This window comes from Vipera berus (assembly GCF_964194415.1).
Source record: "Vipera berus genome assembly, chromosome: 1".
Lineage (NCBI taxonomy): Eukaryota > Metazoa > Chordata > Lepidosauria > Squamata > Viperidae > Vipera > Vipera berus.
Window position 1 is genome coordinate 9545187 of NC_138202.1, and position 23110 is coordinate 9568296.

A 23110-nucleotide genomic window follows, 5' to 3' on the forward strand; every position below is an offset into this window, starting at 1 on the left:
GGGAATCCTGAGACGTGAAGCCCAGACAGCTTAAAGTTGCCAAGGTTCAGAAACACCGGACTACATAATCATTGATTTTATGATTCTATACAAAAAGAGATCTGTGGTAAAAAGGAAGACATCATCTGCAAATGAATGAAAGCAACAGTGTGCAAAATGGAATAAATAGGACAGATTACCTCTTATCACCATTTCCAGGCCCAAGACAAAAATGTTTCCATGTGTGCATGGAACAACATCCCTCGATTTTCTTATTACATTGATATATTAAAAGGGTTTCATACCTTTGATGAATCAGGAACTCAGAATGGCATGCATATTCCCGCCTCCCCTTTTCTTTATCCTTTTAACATCTCTGTGATGACAGCAAGGGAGAGAGATGGAAACAGGCAGGTCCAAATACATCCAGGAATAAGTTTGCACAACACACCAAAGTTGTTCATTAAGTTAGCCCATTTTCTGATCCAGCATCAATTGAACAAGTAGATTTCCATTGCAGGCTGTATCATAGAAAACCAGAATCATATAATTATAGGCTGGAAGGGACCCTGGAGGTCCTCAAGTCCAACCCCCTGCCCAAGACAAGGAGCCTGATACTTACTTGGACAAAGGATTGTCCATTTTTTTCTGGAAAACCTCCAGTGATGGAGCACCCACAACTCCAGGAGACAAGCTGTTCCACTAGTAGTTAACTGTTCCATCAGGAAATTCCTCCTAATTTCCAGGTTGGAATGCCCTCTGACCTGCTTCACCCATTAGTCCTTGTAAACCGAGTTTAGCATGTTGTGTGAACGCAGCTACGAGTGGTTTCTGGCAAAGGATTCCTGGGAATATAATAATATAATAATTCAAGAAGACTTGAATCCCATCTTTTTAATTTCTAGGGATAGTCCCATCAGACCATAGCATACAGGTAATCCTCAACTTACAACCATTTATTTAGTGACCATTCAAAGTTACATTGAAAAAGGGGCAATTTTTCTGTTGTAGCATCCCCATGGTTGCGTGATCAAAATTCAGAGGCTTAGCAACTGGTTCATATTTACAACAGTTGCAGTGTCCCACGTGATCCCCTTTTGCAACTTTTTGACAAGCAAAGTCAATGGGGAAGCCAGCTTCACTTAACAACCACGTTAGCCACTTAACATCTGCAGGGATTCACTTAGCAACCGTGGCAAGAAAGGTTGCAAAATGGGGCAAGCCTCAACTGTCTTGTTTAGCAACAGAAATTTTGAGCTCAAACGCGCTGGTAAGTTAAGGACTGCCTACACTTGATTTTTGTATGTGGATTCCCATGAATCGTAAGCAAACTTTACTAACCTGGTTTGCACACCCCAATTCATGGGTGGTTAATTTGAGTTACCCTTGCCTGCCAGTTCAGTCAAGCAGAAAATTACTAAAGGGAATATACTTAGCTAAGGCTCACCCATACGTACATATTTTGTATACACCAATATAACCAGCCCAAACCAGTTCTCTGGGCTGGCAAGGATCATCCTTCCATGTCCCTGTAGCTCTCAGTCCTTGAGCACCCCCACCCCTTGTGCTCCAGCTGCAACATTTTCGTGGTAAGGGGCAGGGAGGGAGGGAAGCCTTGCAAAGAAGGAATCCTGGGGAAGCAGAGCTTGTACAGAGGGACTCATGTCACACAAAGATCCCTTTCAGCCCGCCCCCCCACCCACGATAGGGAAGTGGAGGGGGGGCCAAGGTCAAGCTGGAGCTGGCCTTTTGGCCTTGCAATTTGCAATTTGGCTAAAGGTGGAGAAGGGGGCACCAAAGAAAGGGCCCCCAAGGAAACAAGAACCACAGTCTCTTGTCATTCTCCCCCTCCCACATTTGTAAAATTCCTCTTCCCCTGGGCTTGCCTTCCTCCTCCTCCTCCTCCTCCTCCTCCCAACCAGTGTTGGCTTTCACAGATCACCAGAGGGCAGAAAGAGTGGGGATGGGGGTGGGTGGGGGGAAAGGCTCTCCTGTAAAAGGAAGAGTTGTGGCACCTTGCCCAGGAGAAGAGCAGGGCCCGCCTGAACCCGTTGGCTTGGCTGGAGCAACCTTGAGGAAGCTGCCGCCAGCTTGGGCTGGGAGACGCTGAATGCCCCAGAAAACCAGTGGAGGGAGGGGACGTGCACACCCATGCACGCCGCTGCCTTGGGAGGGTGCCTGTTGCAAGCATTTGTCCCAGCTTGTCTAGGAAAAGAGAGCATCTTGCCTCGTCAGGAGACAAGGGAGAAGCGGAGCCGAATTTTTAAACTGGGGAAATGGTAGCCAAAGATTCTGGCCCCACCATATTTTGCTCTTTCCTTTCTTCCTTCCCCTCCCCTCTCTGGATGTCTTACACACACAAACGCATCACTGCCACCCTGCCCCCCAACGAGTTTGAAAGGGGGCTTTTTTTTCCTGCAGCACACACACAAACCCCCCCCCCAAAAACAAACCAACCCGCCTCCTTCCCTCCCAGACTCGTTTAGGCCTGTTTTGCGCACCGGGCTGGTGGTGCACAATCTCCACTCCAGAGCCACGAAGCTGGTCGTGGCCTCCTCCTCCTCCTCCGTTCCTGTCTCCTGTCTTTAGGTGTGTCCATAACCGCCTCTCTAATGTACACTTTAAAAAAAGGAAAGGGGGAAGAAAAAAAAGATCCGGGCGGATAGCCGCAGGCGCCCAGGGTCCGCGTTCACACGCAATTGGGTCAAGGCACCCCTGGCGGGCCTCCCTCTTTGTGTGCACAACTCCCGCTCCCCGATTCCTCCTCCTTGCTCTCTCTCTGTCTCTCTCTCACTCTGGCATTGCAACAGCACCAAAGTAGACGTCTTCTAAAAATAATTTTATTTTTATTCTTTTATTTTAATCCCATTTATATCCCGCCCTTCTCTGAAGACTCAGGGCGGCTTACAAGCTTAGCAGTAGCCTTCATTCTATGTATATGCCTGCTTGTTAGGGCTTTCACACACACCCCAAGCGGCATTATTACAAAGTCAGCTTAATTGCCCCCAACAATCTGGGTCCTCATTTTACCTACCTCGGAAGGATGGAAGGCTGAGTCAACCTTGAGCCTGGTGGGACTCGAACCTGCACTAATTGCAGGCAGCTGGTGTTACTTAAGGAGGCATTAGCCCACTGCTCCACCAAGGCAATAATAATAATAATAATAATAATAATAATAATAATAATAATAATAATAATAATAATAATAATAAAAAAATTATTATTCTCAGTGGGTGCGCCTGCCCTTTGGAACCAGCTGCCCGCGGAGCTGAGGACTGCCCCCGACCTCCGTTCGTTCCGCCGGGACCTGAAGACCTGGCTCTTCGAGCTCTCTGGCCCAGGCTGAGAATTTTAATTTTAATTTTAATTTTAACTGGGGTTTTATTTGTTCAGGGACGGATATAATTTTTTTTTAATCTGTTTTTAACTTTTGTATTTTTTTGTTTTAATCACCCTGTAAACCGCCCTGAGTCCTTCGGGAAAGGGTGGTATATAAATATAATAAAATAAATAAATAAAATAAAATTATTATTATTATTATTATTATTATTATTATTAATAATAACAATAATAATAATAATAATGATGATGATGTTGTTGTTGTTAGTTGCGAAGTCGTGTCCGACCCATCGCGACCCTATGGACAATGTTCCTCCAGGCTTTCCTGTCCTCTACCATCTTCTGGAGTCCATTTAAGCTCACGATAATAATAATAATAATAATTTTAAAAAAAATCAATGAACGCCTTCCCGGGCTTTGCAGCTTCCTTCCTACTCTTTTTCCTGCCGTTTCCTCGCTGGGTTAGCCATCCCCCCCCCACTCCACTCCTTGTTTTACTTCTTTCTTTCTCTCTCCCCCCCCCCCTTCGTTTCCTCAGAGAGGCAGCTGCGCACCCACGCGCTCCCCTCCCCCCCACCCCATCTGCACCCGCCGCTGCCGTTTCCACGGCCCCTGGCTTCAAAGGCGGGCGCGCGCGCGCGCCACCCCGTGCCCTGCGTGGGCGCGCCAAATCTCTCCCATTCACGGGGGGGTGGGGAGAGAGAGAGAGAGAGAGAGAGAAAGCGAGCTCCCCTTTTCTTTCTTTCTCTTCTCCACCAACACGCCCGCCCGCCCGTCTGGCTCTTTTTCCCCCCTCCCCTCCCCTCCTCTTTCTCCTTCCCAACTCCCCCCTCCCCTGTCGGAGCGAGCGCACAACGCACGGCGCGCACCTGGAGCCCCCCCCCCGCTCTCCCCCGCCCCGCCCCTTCCCTCCTGCCCCCTCCGATCTGGCAGCTGGCCAGTTGCCACGGCAACCGCTATCAGCTCGGGATGTATTTTTCTTAACCAGGGCTCTGTGGGAACCTGGCCGGCGGCCAAAGCGCTCCGCCTCGGCTTGCCAGGCCGCCCTCCGGAGCTGGCTGTCAAGGCCGGCGCGGTGCAGAGCAAAGCCGGGCTCTGCTTGCCCGTCTGCGTCCCCCAACCCACCCGGTCCTCCCTTCCACGCACACCCGTGCAACGCTCTTCCTGCACGGGGCAGAGGCACCCCGACGTCCTCGCTCTGCACGGGGTGGGTGGGTGGGGGGCGACAGCGGCCTCTCCCTGCCTTATCTCGGCCCCATCCGTCCCCCTCCTCTCTAATAAGCGATCAGCGCCGGGTGTGCGTCGTTTCCCACTCCCACGCAATTGTGCCAGCTGGGCACGGCCCCGTCTCAGCCGCTACCAACGCCACGCCAACCGGGCGCCGGGCGCCACACCCAGCGCACCAATTTGGAGGCCCGGCCCCGTCGGATCCCACAGCTTTGCCTTGGCTTGGCAGCCGCCTGACCTCTGATCGTGACCCACGCAGCCCTGCCTGCCTCTTGGCATCTTTTCCCTGCGCGGCTCCCACAACCTGATTGCTCTTCCCGCCTTTCCTGTCCAGAGCTGCTGGGTTGGGTGCAGCCGTGGTGGGGAGGCGGCGGTGGTGGGTGTCCTCACAACAGCCTGGTGAGGTTGGCCAAACTGGGAAAGGCAGACAGTGCCAAGGCCAAGCGCCCCTGCTGGGCTCTTAACAGAATAATAACAGAATAACAAGGTTGGAAGAGACCATGGAGGTCTTCTAGTCCAACCCCTCTGCTAAAGCAGGAAACCCTGTACCATTTAGACCAGGGGTCCTCAACTGTGGCAACTTTTAAGACTTGTGGACTTCAACTCCCAGAATTCCTCAGCCAGTTTTGCTGGCTGAGGAATTCTGGGAGTTGAAGTCCACAAGTCATAAAAGGGCCAAGTTTGAAGATCCCTGATTTAGAGACAAATGGCTGCCCAGTCTCTTATTAAAAACCTTCAGTGTTGGAGCAACCTTAACTTCTGGAGGCAAGTAGTTCCGCTAATTGTTCTAAGTTGGATCTGTCCTTGATTAGTTTCCATCTGTTGCTTCTTGTCCGGCCTTTCAGGTGCTTTGGAGAATAGCTTGACTCCCTCTTCTTTGGGGCAGGCCCTGAGATACTGGAACACTGCTTTCTTCTCACACCTGGTCCTTCTCTTCATTAAACTGGACATACCCAATTCCAGCAACCGTTATATGTCAGTTCATATGAAGAATGATATCCCTCTCCTCCCAATGGGGCTTCATCTAGGTTAGGCCCCATGATTGATTTGCAGCTCTGAACTCCACCTTGAGAATCATGGATGATCCAAGAAAGCATTCTCCATGGTGCCAACAATCTGCCTCTTTTCCACCACCCCTTTTTAAGATTTCTGGGCATCAAAGAGGTGATATCCAACACCTGACATTGGGGTACCTCCCTCCTAAAAAAAAGCAGCAGCCTCCACCAGATTTTGGCCTGCTTCAAAAATAAAAGGCAGCCGTGGGCTAACGTGGAAAAATAGCTAGGCTATCTCGGTTATCAGAGGATAAATTCCCAGGGGAATATTTGCATTTGGACTCTTTATTTCTTGACCACACAGAGAGGAGAAACTTGGGGTGCAATGCCAACAAAGCTACTTTTGATCGAAAGAGGTGGGGTGATTTGAGGAGACAGAATAAGCCGGAGTGCACAACTCTGCAAGTCGACAACACAAGCTTAAAGAAATCAAATTGCTTGGGGGCAGTGCTGGAAGTATTAATGTTTCATTTCATCCTGACCAGCATCAAAGGAACTTGGGAAAGTGTGCATAGATCCTCGAGTTTAGCTCCTCCCCAGCCCTGCAAAGATGGCTCAGCCGAGGCTGCAAAACCTCTCCAGAAGTAAATTAATCCCTTAGTCCCTACAAAAACAGATGCCGAAGGAAAGGATGATAGAAATGGGCAGAATTCGTCTGTAGAAAAGAAAAGAGGTTATTGATAATAATGTCCCAAAAAAATTGGTGCACTGATAAAATCCTGAAATGAGGCTGGGGGAATAGTGAATAATAAGGAAATGTTGGTGTGCCGTAAACCATCTCTGCCTTGCTCTTCCATAGGGCTTCCTCTTGGGATAGACACACAAACACAAGCAAACTGATACGCAATTGTATTTCAAGCCCCAGCACCATCTACTGGCTGCTTTGCAAGAAAATAAAAACACAACAGCAGCTGATCTGGTTTGAAGGGTGAGGGACAAAGATTCAGAGGAGCTGAGTGGTAATAATGAAGGCGGAGTGGTGAATTCCCCATGGAAATCAGGCTGGGCATGATGAGAACTGTAGTCCCATACATCTGGATGCTGCCCACCAAGCCAGGAAAAACGGATGTGGAAGATGACCTTGCAGTCATGGGGTTGTTTTTTTTCCAACCCATGAATGGAAAGTCTTGTTTTCCACCACCAGGTCCACTGCACAGCCTGTTCTACTTTCTGAGTGTACGTATGTGTGAGTGTGTCTGGCCCAGCACCCAGCACAGCTGACCTAAGGTTATCGCTCTGAAGGCTATTCAGGCGTGATGACTGGGTCATGCGCATGAGGGTGGCTGCTATCTTTCCGTCTCTGGAAGGACAGAAAGGAACAAACAAAGAACTGGCCTTACTGGAACAATTAACAACGCAAACGGTTACTTGTTAAAGTGATCCCACAGCTAGGAAGGAGAAGGAAAAAAATAATAATGTTCCTTTAAAAGTTAATGGAGCACCCCTTGTTTGCCCAGCTGAGTATCTGACTTTGCTTCTCCAGGCTTGTTATATTTTTTCAAACAACGTGATTTGCAAGGTTGAACTTAAAAGCCTGCTTCCTGGTGCCAAAATTCAACAGGAATTCTTCTCCGTTGGGTCCTCCCAACAGCCCACAGCCCTTGCTATGAGTTTTAGATTAGGCGTCAGAGAATAAGGTGATAAACCGTAGCTCCTAACTGTCCTGGTCAACACAGCCAGCAAGGCTGGGAGCAGAGATAAAGCTACTCTACCCCAGCTGAAAACAGAAAGATGCCAGACTGATGTGGTGCCGGTGAGCCTGAGAACAATCTGTAAGGTTAGCCTGATTCTCGTGTTACAGATAGGCAAGGACAGCGGGGGAGAAGAAAGTGGAAAAGATAAATAGCTGTGCCTCTTTAACTTATCATTTTCCCAAATGTGATTCTGCCCCCTTAATCCCCCTTATCCTGATGGGGGATTATGGGCTTTTAATTGTTTTTAATCTGTACTTCTGTTTTAATTGGGCATGGATTTAATTCTTTTTAATTTTTGTATAGTGTTTCTTATGTATGCCCTGTGAACCGCCCTGAGTCCCACCAAGGAGAAGGGCGGTATATAAATCAAATAAACTATAAACTATAACTATAAACTATATGGTCAAGTGTCCATTTGAAACAGGAAGGCAGGCGGCAGGCAGATTCCACACTGCTGTTTTGCGTGGGGGTATAGTTCCCTGTCTTGGAAAGCTGACATCTAAGTAACATCTTCTCTGATGGGTTGTTCTGCTTGTGAGATGTGTCACACCCTTTCTAGAGGTGTCGCAACTCGGGATGATAACCGGTTCTCCGCACAGCTTTCCCTATCCTGCTGCTGGTAGGTATATTGGCACCTAGTTTCCCCAATAGCTGTGGGATTTGAATCCCAGCCTATCCACGCCTCTAGATCCAACCTGGGTTGCTTTTAAGACTTGTGGACTTCAACTCCCAGAATCCCCCAGCTACCATAGATCTACTAAGATATTTCCCCCCCCCACAGTCCCGAGAGTTCACCCAGGTCCATATGAATCACCACCCCGAAGTGCCAGAGGGTTGGTGGGTGGAAGATGCTTCGATTCCCAGTACATGAAGCACCGCTTGTGCTGGGGGCTGACTTCTGCCTCAGTTGCCCTCCTCGACTTATTTGTCTACCCCGTTCCAGAGACGGTCAGGGAGAAGAGGCCTCAGTCTGGAGAAGACAGGCTCAATCTGGATAGGAGAGGCGTAAAACACGAGGGACTATTTTCAATATGTCCTGGATTCCGTGTTTGGCTTTGACGGGCAGGCGTGGGGTAGCCTGTTCTGGGAGAGGAACAAACGCGTCGTGCGTGCCCCTCTCTCGCAAAGCCCTCCTGCTGAGTCAGGAGAGTCATCTTTCCCTTATCTGAACTCGGAAGAGCCGAAGTTGAATTCCTTCTCTCCCCGGAAAAGCTCAGCCCTCCAGAGAATGGGGCACGTTATCCACCACCTGCCCTGCAGAAAATTTCAGCACCCAGGCAAGTTGAGAAGACTGGAGAAGCGGTTTTAAACCGACCCATGGCACGGTTTAATGGAATGAGCTCTCCTTGGAACGAGCTCTCCTTGCCACTCAAAGGACAGTGTTTTCAGAGCATGCACAAAGTGTAGACAAAGGCAGTCCAATCCTTCCTCTGACCCAATTACACAAACGATACAGGTAGTCCTGGACTTACGAGCAAAGCTGCGACCAGAATTTCTGTTGCTAAACAAGGTAGTGGTTACGGTAAGTAAGTAATTTGGACCCGATATTGCCTTTTTTTTTGGTTGTAAAGCAAAACACTGCACTTGTTAAGGGAATCATGCGGTCGTTGAGCGAATCTGACTTCCCCCCTTCGTTTTGCTTGCTGGAAGCCAGCTGAGGAGGTTGCCAACGGCGATCACATGATGCCAGGAAATGGTCATAAATGCAAGCTGGCTGCCAAACTTCCCAATTTTGCCCACATGATTCTGGGGATGCTGCGGCAGCTCTAAGTGCTTGGACCAGTTTTCAGGGCTGTTGTAACTTTGAATGGTTGCTAAACAAATGGTTGTAAATTGAGGACCCCCTATATTTATGATTATTTGCTGAGCTTTCTCCAAGAGGATAAAAAGGGTCAAGATATCTGAAGGCCAGTTTTGTGAGATACGAGGATGCTTTCTCTCCTCCCCACAACGAGGCAGTCTCTGCTGCTCAACCAGGACCAAAATACACCGTGTCTCTAAGCATACAGGTTGTCCTAGACTTACGACCACAACTGAGCCCAAAATTTCTATCGCCAGGCGAGACATTTGTTACATGAATTTTGCCCCGTTTTATGACCTTTCTTGCCACTGTCGTAAAGCGAATCACTGCAGTTGTTAAGGTAGCAACACGGTGGCTAAGTGGCTTCCCCCATTGACCTGGCTTGTCAGAAGGTCAAGTGACCGTCATAAATATGAGCCAGTTGACAAGCGTTCAAATTTTGATCCCATGACTTTGGGATTGCTGCACAGGTCATAAGTGTGAAAAACGGTCCTAAGTCACTTTTTTCAATGCCATTAACTTTGAACCATCACTAAATGAACTGTTGTAAGTCGAGGATCACCTTTACCAAAAAGGAACCATTATCCCATGACTCTGAATCGGCTCAGGCCTATCTCTCGAGGAACATGGTTTCCTCCAGACCAGGGGTAGGTCACCTTGGCTCTTTTATGACTCGTGGACTTCAACTCCCAGAATTCCTGTGCCAGCATGGCTCAGCTTGGAAACCTCTCTCTTTCCCCTCAGCATGACTGGCTCAGGAATTCTGGGAGTTGAAGTCCACAAGTCATAAAAGAGCCAAGGTGGCCTACCCCTGCTCCAGACCAATCCTGGAGGACTTGCCCGGCTGTTAAAAACTAATGGCAGAGATGCCTCCCTCCCCTTTCTCGTCTCTCCCTCTGCTTCTGTTCTGGCCACCGGCCGAGAGAGGAAATTTTGGCTCGTCAGGCCCTTGGAAGCCCCAGCCCGCTTCAGACATTCCTGGGTGAAGGCAAACAAGGGCAAAGGAGGCGGCTGGACACTTGGAAAACTTTTGCTTTGGGCCGGCTCTGGACCGCTCTTCCCTAGAAATGAGGCCAGCAAGGAGCCCTCAAGAGATCCAACCTTATAAGGAGGAAGAGGAGGAGGAGGAGGCATTGGTGGTGTCTGGGGCAGGGGCAGGGAATGGACTCCTGGCCGGCCGCCCACATTCCTCACCTCATACCTCATTACCCAGAGAAAAGCCATCTTAAATCAGCCAGAGGGTGGGAAGATGTGTGTGTGTGTGTGTGTGTGTGTGTGTGTGTGTTTGTGTGTAACACGTAAGAGAAACTCCTTGAAAACAAGCAGCAGGAGGAAGAGGGCCAACCCTGGAAGCTGTTCTTGGAGAGATTTAATCCAAAGCACGGTTGGGTGGGCAACCTCGGCTCTTTTATGACTCGTGGACTTCAACTCCCAGAATTCCTGAGCCAGCTATGCTAAGGGTTGCCCAGCGCTTGGAGAGGCAGGAGGAGATGGTAAGAGGTTCCAATAAAGAAGAAAAAGAGGAAAATAGTGACTCAAAGGTGCCAAGAGAAGATATATGAGAGAAGGTTTGGTGTAGTGGTTAAGAGGTTGGCCTAGAAACAAAGAAGCCCTGGGTTCGAGTGCCACCTTAGGCGTGAAAAGTCAGACGGGTGACTTTGGGCCGATCACCGGGAGACGGTGAGTTTTAGTCCTGCCTGAGGTATGAAAGCTGACTAACTTTGTGCCAGGCACTCTCTCTCAGGCCAACTCACCTCACAGGGTTGTTGTGGGGAAAACAGGAGGGGAAGGAGTTATTAATATGTTCACCACTTTGAGTTACTTGTATGCCGTTTTTTTGAGAGTGGCTGCGCTCTTAACCTCTCTCCTTTTCTTTGGAAACTGCAACTCCCAGAATCCATCTGCTGCTATTCTGGCAGGGCATTCTGGGAGGATAGTCCTCACACATGGGGAAGGGCAGGCTGGTTGGTCCCAAGCAACCTAGCTGGGAGCTAAAAGCAGCAGCACCGACAATTTCAAAGGCAGATTACTTCTGACCGTGGACATCTCATGTGTTGGATTGGAAGATCTGTCGCGTTTCGAATTCTGTTCTCATACTGTAGGAAAACAGCTGCACTTCACTCTTGGGTCTTCAGGAATGTATTCATCTCTCTTCAAACAGAGCAGCTGAAATCTCTTTGCTATCAGGAGATCTACTTTGGACCAGGGATGCCCAACCTTGGCAACTGTGGACTTCAATTCCCAGAATTCTCCAGCCACCATGGTTGGTTGGGGAATTCTGGGAGTTGAAGTCCATTTATTAACCTAACCCAGGGGTAGGCAACCTTGGCTCTTTTATGACTCGTGGACTTCAACTCCCAGAAGTCCTGAACCAGCATGGCTCAGCATGGCAACTTCTCCCTTCTCCCCCCCCCCTTCAGCATAGCTGGCTCAGGAATTCTGGGAGTTGAAGTCCACGAGTCATAAAAGAGCCGAGGTTGCCTAGCCCTGACCTAACCACAGTTGGCTGGGTTTATGCAAGTAGAAAAATAGGGACCACTACGGTGGGAAGGTAACAGCGTTCCGTGCGCCTTTGGCGTCTAGTCATGCCGGCCACATGACCACGGAGACGTCCTCGGACAAGCGCTGGCTCTTCGGCTATGAAACGGAGATGAGCACCGGCCCCTAGAGTCGGAAACGACTAGCACGCATGTGCGGGGGAACCTTTACCTTTACCTTATACAATAGCCAAATCCCAAATTGCAATTTTATAAACCCCGATGCTGGATTCAGACACGTCACCACCCTCCAAAACCAAATCACATGATAAATTAGCACATTGTGTGAACACAAGACATTTCCTTCTAGCATTTTCTGCCCCAAAGGTTTGCATAACTCCCACTCTGTGAGAAGGGCAGCTCAATACTCTTTTCCTAAAAAAAAAGAAAAAAAAAGAGGAAAAAAAGGCAAAGACCCAACGAGATATGGCTTAAACTACAATATCTACCATGCCAAGCAATACAAGGCATTTTACCAAGCTGTCAGAAGCAGATTATTGAGGGTTTTTTGGGGGAGTTAGGGATGGGGGGAAACGGAGGGGCCTCAGGATGGTGCGCGGTGGAACAAAGAAGCAGGCCGGAAGCAGAACATCGAAAGATGGTCTGTTGTTGGTTATTCCTGTCATGTTTTAATTAGGATCAGCTCTGGTTCTGTTCTGCGCACGGGAACATCTGACCTTTCCAAAGGAAGAGACGGGTGGGGGGGGGGAGAAAGAGGGAGGGAAACAGGAGACAAGAGCTTCTAATAATCTGCTAGTTGCTTTTAATAAACTCAAAGACAAGAAAAGCTTTTTTTTTTTAAAAAAAGACCCCCGAGGGTCTATTTTTTGATCTCTTGCAAGAGAGAGAGTGAGTGAGTGAGTGAGTGAGAGCACCCACAAAAAAGAGGCGGCGGTACAAGGCAGGATTGGAGAGGATCAATGCGGCATCCTAGGTGGCAGGACCAAAAATAACGGCATTCCCACACCCCGGTTGACGTGAGCACTACCCACTGAGCCGGCGTCAGAGCAGAATTGGTGACATTTGAGGCGCCGGGGGGGGGGGAGAGGGGGGGAAGGAAGAGAGAAGAGAAATCAAAAGGCCAATTTGGGTTACAGGAAGGGGAGCCAGGAGCAGGCAGGAGACAGCTGACGCAGACTTTTCTTCCGAAAATGGACGCTGTAATGGATTTTGTCTGCGACGGTCTCTGGGACAGCAACTTCCTCTGGGCTGATTTCAAATATTCAAATATATATATATATATATTTTTAAAAAAACCAAACCAAAACAAGCAAACAAACAAACTGCTCTTTCGAGATGATTTGCAATATATCTGGGAAATTGGCATTGGGCTGTGAAAAAACAAACAAACCCAAACAGTGGAAGATGGCAAAGCAGAATCACATTACATCACTCGCTGGATGTTTGACAATCTTAACTCATTTCTAAGCCAGGGTTTAACCCTGGTTACTCAAGTTACACAAAACTGATTTAGGCACATAAACCTACCGGTAAGAGTCAGTTTGGTGTATGGTTAAGGCAACAGGCTAGAGAGCAGGAGAGCACGGGTTCTAGTCCTGACCTAAGGCATGAAATCCGACTGGTTGATTTGGGACCAATCACCAGGAGAATGTGAGTTCTATTCCCGCCTTAGGCGTGAACACCATCCAGGTGACTTTGGGCTAATCAGCAGGGGGCTGTGAGTTCTAGTCCTGCCTTAGGCATGAAAACCATCCAGGCAACTTTGGGACCAATCCCTCTCTTTCAGCCCGCCCCGCCGGGTTGTTGTTGTGGGGAAAACAGGAGGAGGAAGCTGTGTTGGATATGTTTGCCGCCTTGCGTTATTTGCAAAAATAATAAAAAGGCAGGATATAAATGAATAAATGATCCCTGCAAAGTCAAAATCAGAACCACATTTCTATACCAAAGACGTTTTCAACTTTGCTAATGATATTCCCAGATACGATTGATAAACCCTTCGGCTGAAAACCCCCCGGAGACAAGTGACCTCCCCTTACCAAAAACCTTTTCCTATGGTGTCGTCCACTACAGTGTCAGGTATTTTGTTTTTTAAAAAAATATTTTTATTTATTTCTATCCCACTTATTATTTTTACAAATAACGCATGGCGGCCGAACATACCTTGCGCCTAACTCGGTGCCTGAAAAAAAAAGTACCATAGCTTGTGAGAAACCTTCCTCTTCCTCCTTCAATCTGGGAGACCTCCCAATGAATTTGTTCCTTTAAAAAGTAAATATATAAAAGTGTCCGGGATTTTTTTGCAAGAACAGCAAATCTTGCCAGATTTCGGTTCTTTGTTTCCCCCGCCCCCCGACTACGTTCTCAAAAAAGCTACCAATGACACTCATGGAGGAAATGCAACTAATTTTACAGCCGCCCTCTCTAGCTCCATCCAATGTTTTCTACTATCTCCGCCTCCTGGGCCTTTCTTTGGGACCTGTGGGTGCCCTTCCAGAACACGACTCTGCATTTTTTTTCCCCCTCAGAATTTTCTTTTCTAAGAAAACTGGGGCTAGAGGCATTCTTGGAAATAAAGATCATGCCAGGAATGGCTGTTACGTAGCACGCTGGCAGCACACGTTTTTAAAATTAAAAGGAGTGTCTTTAAACGTAAGATCTCAAGATACTGCAGGGAGCGAGGTAGGCTTCAAGGGAAGTCCTTTCATGGCCCTCTTTTAAGAAGCAACTTTTTAAAGAAAGGCTACCTTGGTGAAATAACGTTTGGGAATGTGGGTTGTACATTTCTTTTTGTTTGTTTTTTTATAAGAAAGCGAATGCTTAATGTGATTTTTGTCCAACGGGCTTGACGTATTTAATCAAAAGGTATCCCAGGTGGAATGAGAGAATTTGGAGAGAGTCCAACTCTGAGCTTTAACGCTAAACTTTCATGTTTACGTTACACCTTTTTTTTGCATACCTGATACATACCTATTCATCTTAAGCGTTGATACTTTTGAGTAAAAAAAAAAAATTCCCCCGTTGAGCAACTCTTACTATCAGGAGATTATTTTCCAACGGTTAGCAAAAATGTGCTTGTTTTTCCATTTTTACCTACTCATTCTCGCCCACGCCTAAGACTGAAAAGATATCAGTTGTTGTCTGAAAACTTCACAAAGGAGAAGTTTTAGCTCAGGGTTGAAATGAGGGGTCTTTGGCGCTCTCTGAGCTTGGCTGTTTTCTTGCAGGCGTTTCATTGCCAAACTAGCTAACAGCCTCAGTGCACTGAAAATGTTACCTAGTTTGGGCAATGAAAGGTCTGCAGGACCTTTCTGAAAACTGTTTGGAGATCTGAAGTTAGCTATTTCTTTTTTTTACCCAACGAACGTACCCACCGGTCTCTGAATGGCCCCGTAAAGAGCGTCAATTTGCCCTGATCAAGAAACAAGAGACGGTTTGGATTTTAGATGCATGGTTTCGCCATGCATCCACTGTATTTTATAAAGATCCCAAGCTGATTTCAGGAGTCTGGGTTGAAAAACCAACAGGAAAGTCAAGGAATCAAATGGGGACCTTTGGCCTCACCTTCTGCTTTAATCGGCAACAGTTAATTGCCAAGCTTTATTCACATATTCTGTACAGACCAAAAGAAAAAAGAGAGGGAAGGACGAGGAGAGGTCCAGAACTTAAGGAGGCCACTTCTGAAACAACAGCGGTCGAATTTCCTGTAACAAAGAAAGAGAAGGAAGATCAGGAAATTTTACAGCCAGCTTTTTGTACGGCTCGGGTGTTGCAAGTTGACCCTGGCTATTTGCTTTCTGGGTTTGGAAAAGAAATTAGACCAAAAAACAACTTTACTGCTGGCTCAAGTCCTTCCCCTTGTCGCCCTCCCCCATGACAGGCTGAAGCTGTATAATTCTACTTCCCCATATTGACAGGCCCAGTGGTAAAACACCTGTTCTACATACAGGAGGTCCTGTGTTTCATCTCCATTAGGGCTGGGGGGAAAAACCTGTCTAAAACTTTGCAGAGCTTCTGCCAATCAAAACAAATCAGGCACAGACAAGATTTGCAACTTAGCACTGGTTTTTTTTGTTTTGGCAGCAAGAGTGAATTCCTACCCCCAAGATGACAATGCAATTCTTTTGGAAGTAATTCTGTTAGAAGTAATGTGGTTTGGTTGAGGGACTCTGCAGAGAATCATTCCCAGCCACGCTCTCATAGCTGCAACCTTCCCAAACATCAAAGAGGAGCAGACGGATCTTTATCCAATAGAAAGGAATATTTGTAGGGTCCTTGGTGCTCTTCTGAGCTTGGTTGTTTTCTTGCAGACATTCTGCTACCCAGCTAGGTAACATCAGCAGTAAATAAACTTGCACACACGTATGAACGTTTGCACGCAGTTTGGCCTCTCAATTTTTACAAGCAGTTGTCCTTACTAAGGGACAGTTTTGCACTTCTTCCTTCACAGGGACATCATGCCTCAATGTAGAAGCCTGCGCTACAAATACAAGTAGCCCTCAACGTATGACCATAACCGAGTCCACAATTTCCAACGGAGGTCGTGCTGGTCGTAAAGTGGGTCGCCAAGTTACCCTGTCCAATTTTATGACCTTTCCCCCCCTTCTTTTCCTGGCAGTCGTTTAGAAAATGTGCCGGTCCCAAAGCAAACGCCAGAGTCATTAAGTGGACCCATTGTTTGCCATTGGGGTGCTTTTGTCTGGAAAATGGAAGCAAAGGTTGATTTTTCTGGCAAAAGCATTATAAATCGCAGAGGCTGCAAACGTGAGAAATGCAGGTAACGCTCACGAGCACCCAAAATGTGGTCACGTGACCATCCTCTGCCGGACATCCTAACCTCAAATCCGGATTGCAAAGAAGCTTTTTTTCAGGGTCCATCATAACTTTGAACAGTTAATAATGATTGGTCGTATGTTGAGGACCACCTGTACTAAAATCAAAGGACATGAGTAAGTTCTTATCATAAGGATGGCCTGCCTGCCTCTTTTGCAAGCCTCAATGCAGGTTTTGTTATCCTGCTCCGCCACCTAGTGGCAGACAGATGCCGAGCAACACTCCCAACGATTTAGCACTCCGGAGATGCAGTTAATACAGAGTTTGAAACTTAACATTAAGAAAACTAAGATCATGGCATCCAGCCCTCTCAATTCCTGGCAAATAGATGGGGAAGAAATGGAGGTAGTGACAGATTTTATTTTCCTGGGCTCCAAGATCACTGCAGACGGGGACTGCAGCCAAGAAATTAAAAGACACTTGCTCCTGGGGAGGAAAGCCATGGCAAATCTAGACAGCACACTAAAAAGCAGAGACATCACCCTGCCAACAAAAGTGTGTATAGTCAATGCTATGGTCTTCCCAGTTGCAATGTATGGCTGTGAAAGCTGGACCATAAGAAAGGCTGAGCACCAAAGAATTGAGGCCTTTGAACTATGGTGCTGGAGAAGACTCCTGCGAGTCCCTTGGACTGCAAGGCGATCAAACCGGTCAGTCCTAGAGGAGATCAACCCTGACTGCTCTTTAGAAGGCCAGTGAGAAGGAAGGACTCACTGGAGAAGAGCCTAACGCTGGGAAAGGTTGAGGGCAAGAGAAGAAGGGGACGACAGAGAATGAGGTGGCTGGATGGAGTCACTGAAGCAGTAGGTGTGAGCCTAAATGGACTCCAGAAGATGGTAGAGGACAGGAAGGCCTGGAGGAACGTTGTCCATGGGGTCGCGATGGGTTGGACACGTCTTCGCAACTAACAACAACGACACAGATGCAGAGTGGACAGAGTGGATCCGAGTGGAGGCAGATTATCTGGCGTGGCTTGTCAGGAAACTCAGTAACTCGGAGGAAATGCAATTATTCCTTTGCTCACAATTATCCATTTGCTCACAAATGCTCAATTATCCTTTAAACACCTCCTCATACGTCAAGGACTACCTGTATTGCCTGACCCCCAAAAAAACCCTACGCTCCTCGACTATAGATCCTCCAGTGCCAGCTGGAGACCGAAGCAGAAGCCCAACGGCAATTACTTACCTGCTCACTCCAAAGCTTTCACGATTGCTTCGTTGGCTTCCACGTTGATCTGTGCTTCTGCTTTTGCTACCTCATCAGTGGCCGATGCAAGTGCCGACAAGGCTTTGTCCAAGTTTGACTTGGCTGTCTGTGTACAGGAAAAAATATCAGTCCTTAACACCAAGGAAGCAACATCAGTAGTTATGGGACCTTTTAGGAAAAAGAGAAATAGGTGTGGATCAAAAGGCACCAGCTGTACAGGGAAGTCTTCCTCGGCCTCAGGAATTTTTAAGATGCAGGGACCTCAATTCCCAGAACTGTCAACCAGCAGGTTTGCATTAATGAGGAGGGTGTCCTGTTTATGTCTTTCCATCTATAGAGTCTTTTATACTCAGGAGATTAGTACTTGAGAGATCCTCGTTGCTTTCTGAGCATGGTTGTTTTCTTGGAGACATTTCATTACCCAACTACCATGTTTCCCCCGAAATTAAGAGCCAGCCTGATAGTAAGCCCTAGCTTGATTTTGAGGGGTGGGCCTAATATAAGCCCTACCCCAAAACTAAGCCCTAGTTTGGGGGCGAGGCGCACTCCTAAAAATCAAGCTAGGGCAAAAGTAGGGGGGGGTGAAGCTGCCCCACGTGCCCCACACCCGCTTACCTTACCGGTAGGACCACCACAACCAGGCCTCCCGCACCCCGACACCTGTTGTGCCGCTGCTTGACGTCTTCTGCGGCCGCTTGCTGCCACTTGTGGCAGGATGCCATGTGGCGCATTGCACCGTAGCCGCTGCTCAAGGCAGGACACTGCATGGTGCTTCGGGTTGTTTCTGCTGCTCGTGCAGCCTGTGGGCCGCTTCTGCTGCTCACACAGCGCTTCGGTGTACTTCTGCTCGTGCAGCACTTTGCGCTGCTTCCACTGCTCACGCCAAGAGGCCACGTATGCTTGGGGCTGTTTCTGCAGCGAGCAGCAACAACGGCACAATGTGCCACATGGCATCTGGAAGCTAGTGGCAGCAAGCGGCCGCAGATGTCAAGCAGCAGCATGACAGGTGTTGGGGTGTGGGAGGCCTGGCTGTGGTGGTCCTAAGGTAAGACACCCCCCCAAAAAAATAAGACCTGGTGCCTCTTTTGGAGGCAAAAAAAAATATAAGACCTGGTCTTATTTTCAGGGAAACACGGTAGTTAACATCCTCAGTGCTAGTAAGGAATGGGATGTGCTCTCAGTTTAAACCCCACTCCTTACTAGCACTGAGGATGTCACCTAGTTTGGGTAATGAAACGTCTGCAAGAAAACAACCAAGCTCAGAGAGCACCAAACATGACTGCAAAGATTAGAACTTCTTTAATCAAAACATAAGGGACTCAGTGGCTCAGTGGATTAAGACGCTGAGCTTGTCGATCTGAAGGTCGGCAGTTTGGCGGGTCGAATCCCGAGTGCCGCGTAACAAAGTGAGCACCTGTTACTCATCCCAGCTTCTGCCAACCTAGCAGTTCGAAAGCACATAAAAAATGCAAGTAGAAAAATAGGGACCACTGCGGTGGGAAGGTAACAGCGTTCCGTGCGCCTTTGGCGTCTAGTCATGCCGGCCACATGACCACGGAGACGTCCTCGGACAAGCGCTGGCTCTTCGGCTTTGAGATGAGCACCGGCCCCTAGAGTCGGAAACGACTAGCACGCATGTGCGAGGGAACCTTTACCTTTTTAATCAAAGCATTTTTTGCTTTAAATACAGACTGAAATGGTAACTGGGCTGCAGAAGAATTGTTTTTTTTTTAAAGAGACCGAACTGCAGTGCTGCTGAGTCAGCATGGTGGAGAGAAACCCCTCCTAATTTGGCAGCTCAGTTGGGATTGTCTGGAGAGAGAAATAGAGGGAAGGAGAAATGAAAAGGGGAGAAGACAGACAAATACTAACCGCCGCATCGAGCTGATCCAACAAAGCCACTTCTTCAGCTAACAGCTGGACAGAGGAGTCGGCATTCACAGTGAGAGAACCGCTGCTCACTACACAATTGCAAAGAAAGGGTACAATCGGTCAGTGACGAGGGCTCCCATGAGTAGAATTCCCTCCCTACAAAGATTTGCTTATGTCGTTCCTTTTCTAGATGGCTAGTGATGGATGTTCTCTGGGTGACGCCTGACTAATGAAATGCTACAATCAATGAGGGCGGGAGGAAAAGGTTAGCAAATGCAGACTATTAACAAAGCCAAAGCAAAACCACCACTAAAATAGAGCAATCAGAAATACACTCTTTAAAATATCCAGAGGAAAAGGAAAATTTCTTCCGGATCCTTAAGGTGCACCCTCAGGTTTTCCCATATATCCTTCTATATCAGGGGTCTTCAAACTTGGCCCTTTTATGACTTGTGGACTTCAGTTCCCAGAATTCCTCAGCCAGCGTGCCTGGCTGAGGAATTCTGGGAGTTGAAGTCCACAAGTCATCAAAGGGCCAGGTTTGAAGACTCTCCTCTTCTCCACAAAAACTCATTGTGTGTGTGTGTGGGGGGGGGGGAGAGAAACCCTGTTCATTTCTCCAAAGAAAAAGAGCTTGCTTTTTCCTAGAAACAAGGCTGCTTCCCACCCCCACCCCCCAAATTGTTCAAATTTCAATGGAGAAATGATGAAGAATCCCGGGAGCTGAAATCTAACGTGCCTTGATAAAGTTAACCAGCAAACTGAAAAGCTAAATATAACTAGAGTGGATTAGGGTGTTTAAAAAAAAAGGCTTCCTCTTTTAACTGAGGCAAAGTACAAATAGTCCTCAACTTACAATCACAACTGAGCTCAACATTTCTGTTGCTAAGCAAAACACTTGAATTTTTGCCCCATTTTACAACCCTTCTTGCCACGTTTACTAAGTGAATCATTGCAGCTGTGAAGTTAGTGACACGGTTGTTAAGTGAATCTGGCTTCCATCATTGACTTTGCTTGTCAGAAGGTCGCAAAAGGTGATCACATGATCCTGGAAAAACAGCAACCGTCATAAATATGAACCAGTTGCCAAGCGCCTGAATTTTGACCAAGGGTCGCAAGCATGAAAAAGAATCCTAAGTCACTTTTTAAAATGCTGTTGTAACTTCAAATGGCCACTACACAAACGGTTGTAAGTCAAGGTCTAGTAGCTTGTTGCCAAATCAGATATCTTGCGTTACTCCCATCACCTCTATTTGTCCAGCTGAGGGGGAAAAGTGAGCCTGGCGACTTTTAATTCTTTCTGTCCATATACAAGTACACAGAACATAGAATTATAAGTCTGGAAGAGACCCCGGAGGAGTTGTTGAAGCCCACAAGCCTTGAAAGTTGCCAGGTTTGAAGACCCTTGGCTTATACCATCCCAATCAAATGGTTGTCCAGTCTATTCTCCAATGATGGAGCGCCCACAACCTCAGCATCAATTATTCTGTCACAAAATTTCTTCTTACTTCTAGGATGGATCTCCCTTTAATAAACTTCCACCCATTACTTCTTGTCCTGCCTTCTGGTACTTCAGAGAATAAATCAGTTCCTTTTTCTCTGACAGAACCCCCTCAAGTACTGGAGGACAGTTATCATGTCTCCCTTAATTCTTCTCTTAGATAGACTAGACATACCGAGCTCCCTTAGCCATTCAACATAGGATTTAGCCTCCAGAACGCTGATCATCTTTTTTGCTCTTCCATGCACACTTTCTAGGGTCTCAGCAACATAGTGACCAGAATTAGATGCTTTGTTATTCCACGTGTGGCTTCACTAGCGCAATATCAAGAGACATTATTTGTCATGACCTTGATGCTATTATTGCGATGGATCTTTGAAAGTTAGCAACCAGCCAACATTTGGAAGAAAGAATTTGGGAAGGTGAGCGAGTCCTTTCTCTTTAGCTCTGAGCCACAGTTTTGCAAAATATGGCGAGAACGTTTTAATTCAAGGGAAAGCTGGAGCTCAGCAAAACTTCAGCAGTAGCTAATTAACATAAATTATTGACAGTTCCCAAGCCCAGTTTGCAGAGCCTCACTCAAGGGAAAGATGCCCTCCGCTAAGATAATTTCACCAGCCACCATTTTCAAACGCACCAAAGTACTTTTTGGAGGAGCCATCCTCATCAAAGACGGTCACAACGCCAGGTCTCAGGACTTGCAGAGTGGGAACGTGAGCAGCCAAGATGCCAAAGGTTCCACTTAAGGTGGGAACATCCACCTGTTTCACAACGGCAGCATTGTAGAAAACCTGCAGGGGAAAAAATGGGAAAGAAAATACAGGCAGTCCTTGACTTATAGTGACCTTTCAAAGTTACAATGGCACTGAAAAAAGTTACTTATGATCATTTTTTCACACTTACAACCATCGCAGCATCCCCAGGATCAGGTGATCAAAATTCAGGGGCTTGGGAACTGACTCACATTTATGTCCGTTGTAGTGTCCCAGGGTCATGTTCACCTTTTGTGACCTTCTGACAAGCAAAGTCAATAGGAAAACCAGATCCACTTAACAACTGTGTTACTAATTTAACAATTGCAGTGATTCACTTAAAAGTGGCAAGGAAGTTTGTAAAATGGAGCAAAATTCACTTAACAAAAAGTTTGGGCTCAGTTGTGGTCATAAATGTTATTAAATTAAAAATAAGTCGAGGACTACCTGTAAAGGTGTATTTTCCAACGAACCAGAAAAGGAGAGAAGGCACTGCAGCAGGATTTTTTTTTTAAAAAAATAGAAAGCAAGAGAGATTCATATGAAGGATACTTACATACTGCCCAAAGTTGCTGACAATCAAGCAGTATTTAAAAATAATAATTTATCTGGGTGCAGAACCCATGGCCTCCAAAAATTTGAAACGATAGCCTTCAGTTCCAATCCAGAAAGCCCAATACAGATAATCCTCGACTTATGACCACAATTGGGACCAGACTTTCAATTGCTAAGCAAGGCGGTTGTTAAGTGAGTCCTGCCCAATTTTAAAGCCTTTTTCCATTTTCATTAAGTGAAGCATGTAGTTGTTGTTAAGCGAATCTCCAGCCTCCTCCTCCGCCGACGTTACCTGCTTGCATCTCGATCTGGTTAACTAGAAGCTGCCCTTCCCCATCGGGCACGTTCACATAACAGGGTAAACCCGGGTTAACAAAACACACGAGTCCAAACCCAGAATACGCGACCCAGCAGGCCTACATGCCCGCCTCAGTTCGGTTGCCATGACAATACCTGAGAGGGCGAGGCGAAGGTGAAGGCCAGCTGTGCAGGGCCCGTCGCAGCTGCTGCCGCTTCAGCATAAAAACGGGACGGGGATCGGGACCCCAAAACCAAAGCGCGGGCGAGAAAACGACCGACGGGGAACATGGCGAAGCCAAGGGCAGAGAGGAGAAGGAGCAGCGAGGTTGACCGGCAACCAGGCCTGGCCTACAAGTCCCAGCAGGCTCCGCGAGGGAAAGAGGGTTTGCCGGGAAGCAGGGTGATGTTTTTTGTCTGTGTGCGTGCACATGAACGTAGATTTTTCCCAAGAAGCACCGCGGCATAAACTCCACCCACTTCGAGGCGAACTGCATTTCC

At 47.4% G+C, this 23110-nt stretch overlaps 1 protein-coding gene across 1 annotated transcript; it reads right to left on the minus strand.

Moving 5' to 3' along the window:
• Positions 1-15025: 15025 nt before the first annotated feature.
• Positions 15026-23037, minus strand: ATP5F1D (ATP synthase F1 subunit delta). The gene is made up of 5 exons (XM_081315403.1): positions 22766-23037; positions 21643-21796; positions 19505-19593; positions 17612-17738; positions 15026-15294 (listed from the first exon to the last, which is right to left on the minus strand). Exons 1-4 carry the CDS (start codon positions 22898-22900, stop codon positions 17616-17618), a joined length of 501 nt encoding a protein of 166 aa, XP_081171529.1. The 5' UTR covers positions 22901-23037; the 3' UTR covers positions 15026-15294; positions 17612-17615.
• Between the last annotated feature and the right edge of the window lie 73 nt (positions 23038-23110).